Genomic DNA, 5283 nt, shown 5'->3' with positions numbered 1-5283 from the left:
TCATAAAACGTATAACTACGAATATTTCATGATCTGATGGTTGTAAACACTTGAAATTTTGAACATTATTTAACAATGTACACATTATTACAGGCAATACAAAATTGTGTAAGTGGGTGTGTCAAATCCGGGTTACTTTTACCTTTACCTTGACTAAATTTGTCTATAAAAGTAATTTTTGGGATCAGGGTTTAATCGGATTTGTATTACTTTAATGTCTATATTATCAGTGAACGATTCCTAACAATCGTGTGGAAGCCGAGTTTTGAATTTTAGTTATTTCCGGTTGATTTTTTTCAATATTGTCAAAAAATTTGACCTTGTGACCAGCACAAAAGTTGTTGCCTTAGACGAGATCTATCCACAGATGTCTTCATTAGAGTTGTGCAACGTAAACTTCCGGGTTTACAGCCATTTGAAAATCGCGATTTTTAAGTTTGAAGAGTTCAGTCACGTGACCGTATTAACACACGACAGCATTTCTTATATATTCTTAAAGTGCATGAGCTCTCCTATCAGGTGATATATCACACTTGATATTTTAATCAAAATTGCGCTTTTTAGAAATCGAAAATTTTGTACTGACTTGTATAGTAACTGTGCGTAAATTCAAGGTGTCTATATTCCACCGACAGTCACCGTTGCCTAAAAAAAACTTTTAACTACGAATATCCCATGATCTAATGATTGTAAACACTTGAAATTTGGAATATTATTCAACATTGTACACATTATGAGAGAAAAACAAAATTGTTGAAGTGGCAATGGCAAATCCGGGTTACTTTTACCTTTAACTTAAATTGAAATTGTTATAACTCGCAAAGTTTGCATTTGTCAATATCGACATTTTGCATAAAAAAAACACTACTTATGACAATCAATGATAAAGTTGCATTTGTTTGGGCCTAAGTTTTACAATTTATAAAATTTTGACCATTTACATGCGTGACCTCGATCTTTGCAATGTTAGAGGTCATTGATTTATGATGTCCATTCATACTTTGATCTTTGATGTCCGACATATATTTCCGCTTTTACAGACGTCCCAAAACAGCAATTTTCAACACTTTTAAGGCTTATATCTCTTTTAATTGACCTTTGTTGACCTTTTGACCGTAACAAAAGTTATTGTGCTCGACGAAACCTTTCAAAAACTATTCTCATTTTTGTTGTGCGATTTGTACTTTTAACTTTACAGCTATTTGAAAATTCAACTTTCTCCTACGAAATAATACCACCTTTTAGTAACGAATGGTATCAAATCCATGCGTCTTTTCACTACCGAACGTTAAACGGTTTAAACGATATTTTTAATATTGAATGTTAACATGCTTTTCTTTTCGATAAAAAATCCCAATGTTACTTTAAAATTCAACGTTTCACGTATCAGGTTGGATGCGCACTGCTTTGGTGCCGTGGTACGGCTCATCTAAAACCTTTTGATGGTTTTCTAAGTGACTTTTACTATCTTTATCTAATACATATAAGGTGTGATATATACTTTTAGTTGCTTGGATTAAATAACCTTTATTTATTGCGTCTTTTAAGTGTTGAGGAAATTTTAAATTAGTTATTTTTTGAAATTGTTCATATCTATATCACCTTGAAAGGTGTCTCCAACAATATCCACAAAATATGGTTTGAATTATTGATCGATAAAGTAGGAGAAAGATTGGTTGATTGTCCTAAACCAAACTTATTTCCCATTTTTTTAAACTAGATTTATGATAATTTGTTCAAATGGTTAAACTTAATTTATATAAAACCCAAAGAGATAGTTGAATAAAGCAGTTATCTACCCTTAGGCATTCTTGGTTTGGTTTTTTAGAGGAATAACCCAAACATATCTTGTATATTAATCTATAACGGTTAAACTATATTCTTTGCGTAAACTTTAACTTTAATCTTTATGAATTTCATCTGCTAATCCCATTCCTAATTTCATTTTTGATTTTAAAAGTCTTATGAATAGAGCTCTTTCAAGTCCTAAACACCCTACATGCCATCAACCCCCACCCAAGAAGACCTATTCACCCTACATTTCATCATTAAATTAACTCATTTAAACATAGGATGAGTTTAATTTTAAAACACGATAAATTAACTCAATTAAAGGGAGGTAATTTTGCGCACCACCCTTATATGTTTAATCAAGGAAATTCTTTTGTTGAAAAGGGGTGGAGCTCTATTAATTATTCTATTAATCATTCTTTCCCCTAGAAGAAATCATTAGAAAACTGAAAAAATAAAGAATTTTAACAGTTAAAAATATCAAAGTTTGGAAATATTTTTTTAAAATTGAATGTTTCTTAGATGATCGACTGAGTGTGCATGTTAAAACCTATAAAGTCAACAATACCGTATTTCACCACCCCTTTCAAGGCCAACAACAGCACCTCTCTTAGGTTGTCCTCCCTTCTGGAGAATCCTACCCGTCATTGGTTAACTGTCGCGTTACTTGATGATCTATATCAATTAATCATACCTTCTAGTATTGAACTTTATTTCCTTTTTCTTGGCCAACTCTACAGAGATCGAAAAGTAATCGAAAATTCTGTAGAATAAATAGGAGGATACACTGTTGTTTTTGTCAATACCTTTCATATACCCTCTCCCCTTTTAGGTCAATTCTCAGAGCGAAAAGTATTCTAAAGTCTCGGAGAATTTAACAAGGGGTATATAGCACTACAGAAGTTGATTAGATGAGATTATACGTTGAGATTATACATTGAAATTTCATATTATGATAAATGAATCTATAGTGGTAGTATATGAATCAATCACACAAGGAAGTAAATACGCTATTGTTGACTATATAGGTCATAAAACAAAACACTGGTAAATCATCGCAAAAAACACAATTTAAAAAGACACATCCTCTGTCCAACATCTTTAACTATCACTATTTTAATCAGAATCCTATAACAGAGCATATTAAATTTTTCCCCTTACCTACAAAACTTATTTCGTTGACGGATTAATATCCGGTTTATAGCCTCGTTTTCACAGAGTTCTTTTTCTAAAAACTTCTGTAAGAAAGATAACTCTTGTTTTGGAAAAAAACAGATCACAATTTCTTCGTTAAATTAACTCATTTAAAAATAGGATGAGTATTATTTTAAAATACGAACAACACAATTTCGAAGATTATTCAGGCGATGGTATCTTTTCATCAATATTTTCTCTAGGTTCAAAAATAATTCCAAAAGGAGCTAGCTTTGTTTCAAGGAACAAATCCCTCATTTTATCCGGGCCTAAAGCTATAGGATCTGGGAAAGAGTATAAGCGACGCAGTGAAACAATCTGACGAGTTGAAAGAATTACAGCTAATAAGAGAACTAAGTAACAGGAGCTTAGAACAAAGGAAAGGAAAAGGTTTTAAAGTTATAGGATAAAAATGATTGTCGCTCACGCTCAAAAAAATTTCGGTTCAGATATACAAAAATCATTAGGCTCTCTTCCTGGATTTCCATGGGCAAAATATCCTGGAGAAAAACATCTTCCCGGTCACAACTACACTGGTCCAGGTACTAGGTTAGATCTTCGATTAGACGAAAACGATAAACCAAAACCGCTGCGCTTAAACATGATATTTTATACAGAAATAAAGACATAAAGTTCAGACACGAAGCAGACAGACAAATGATAATCGAACTTGAAACTATTCGAAATCCAACTTTCAAAGAGAGAATGCAAAGGGCTCTAATCATAAAACTATTAAAAGCAAAGTGTTTGAAAAAGATGAAATATGGTCAGCCGATTCAATTAATATGCCAGTCGAAAGAGGATATAAATATTGCTTAACAGTTATAGATTTGTATACGAGATATGCTTGGGTAGAGAAGATAAGTACATAACCATTGAAGAATTAGAAAAATTCAATGAAATTTTAGATAAATTTGATGTAGAAATATCATCAATAAAAGTTAAAAATTCCTAGTTAAAAATAGTTGCTTAAAAAATATGAATAGAATTGAAATTTTAGACGATGAAACATTCATATCAAATGAACTTTTTTTCAGTATTATTAACCTTATCTCTCTTAGATTTGATACATTTAAAGGACATATTGAATTAGATGGAGAGATAATTCAAAACGGAGAACACAAACAAAAAACGGAATTTGTAGGCTTTAATGCCAAAACTTTTTGCAATTTCTTCGCAACTGTGGATGTAAAATCGGATGCTTCTGATTGGTATTTCCCAGGAAAAATCATTTTACGTAGAAACAATTTCAAAGAAATAAAAAGATCAAAAAAGGGTAGTGGTGTTACCCTACTCAAAAAGATAAATGAATATATCGGTATAAATTGTTATATACCAAGCGATGGATACTGCTTTGTAAAGTGCGTAAATCGTGTTTTAAACGAAGACTACACAAAAGAATTTCAAGATTTCATCAACAGTTTTTCAAAATCAAACAGAAAAGGAGTTATGACAACTGCTAGAATCTGTGAATTCAATAAGAAATTTAATACTTATTTTCAAATTTATATGCCCAAACATAGACATTTTCAACCAAAGAAAGTATCCGAGGAATTAGATTGGGTATTTTACTTACATAAATCACATTTCTGTCTCATTAGAAGAAAAAACAAAACCTTAGGCATTACAGAAATAGAAGATAATTACGATGAAAACGTATGGAGAACTTGTAACGATGATAATGCGGTAACACAAGTTTCACCTCTAAAACTAAATGTTTTTCCAACAATTCACGATGATTGTTTATACGCAAGGTATTGCGAAACCTATAGCGAAAAAGAACCGAATAAAGCCATTCCTTATTCTTGCACGTTAATTAATTTAGAAAAACTAAGAAAAATGTTAGAATAAAACACGACTTTCCAGATTTAAATCCCACTGATAGTGTTCCAGAAGAATTTTATAATAAATTAATGAATATAGTAGAAATATTTATGGGTACAGATTGTACCGATCAAATGTTGCAACGTTTAGGAAAAATAGATCATAAAAGATTAACATTTCTCATAACGGTAGCGGTTTTGATAACTGGATCGTGCTTAAATATGCGAAAAAACTAACGCAATGTCCACTAGTAACAGCTAGAGGCATTCTGTCTCTACCTTTAACTAATTCATTCACCGATGAATATTTACAGAAAAAATGGAAGACAAAAACAAATAATGGGCAACTCTAATTATTTGCAAAATATTAATTTCATATGTTACTATCAACATGAAAAATCTAGTTTGGTGGCATGGGGAAATTGATCTAATCTACCGGTGAATTTGAGAAAAATCACTGATATTAATATTGCAA

General features: G+C 31.4%; 1 protein-coding gene across 1 annotated transcript; it reads left to right on the top strand.

Annotated features, from left to right (window-relative positions):
• Nucleotides 1-3397: 3397 nt before the first annotated feature.
• Nucleotides 3398-4836, top strand: LOTGIDRAFT_157235 (hypothetical protein; the record flags this gene model as incomplete). The annotated part of the gene is made up of 2 exons (XM_009048995.1): nt 3398-3534; nt 4023-4836. The coding sequence occupies 2 exons, from the start codon at nt 3398-3400 to the stop codon at nt 4834-4836; spliced, it is 951 nt and encodes a 316-aa protein (XP_009047243.1).
• Between the last annotated feature and the right edge of the window lie 447 nt (nt 4837-5283).

This window comes from Lottia gigantea (genome assembly GCF_000327385.1).
Source record: "Lottia gigantea unplaced genomic scaffold LOTGIsca_13, whole genome shotgun sequence".
NCBI classification, from domain to species: domain Eukaryota; kingdom Metazoa; phylum Mollusca; class Gastropoda; family Lottiidae; genus Lottia; species Lottia gigantea.
This window is presented reverse-complemented; position numbering and strand designations above follow the sequence as displayed.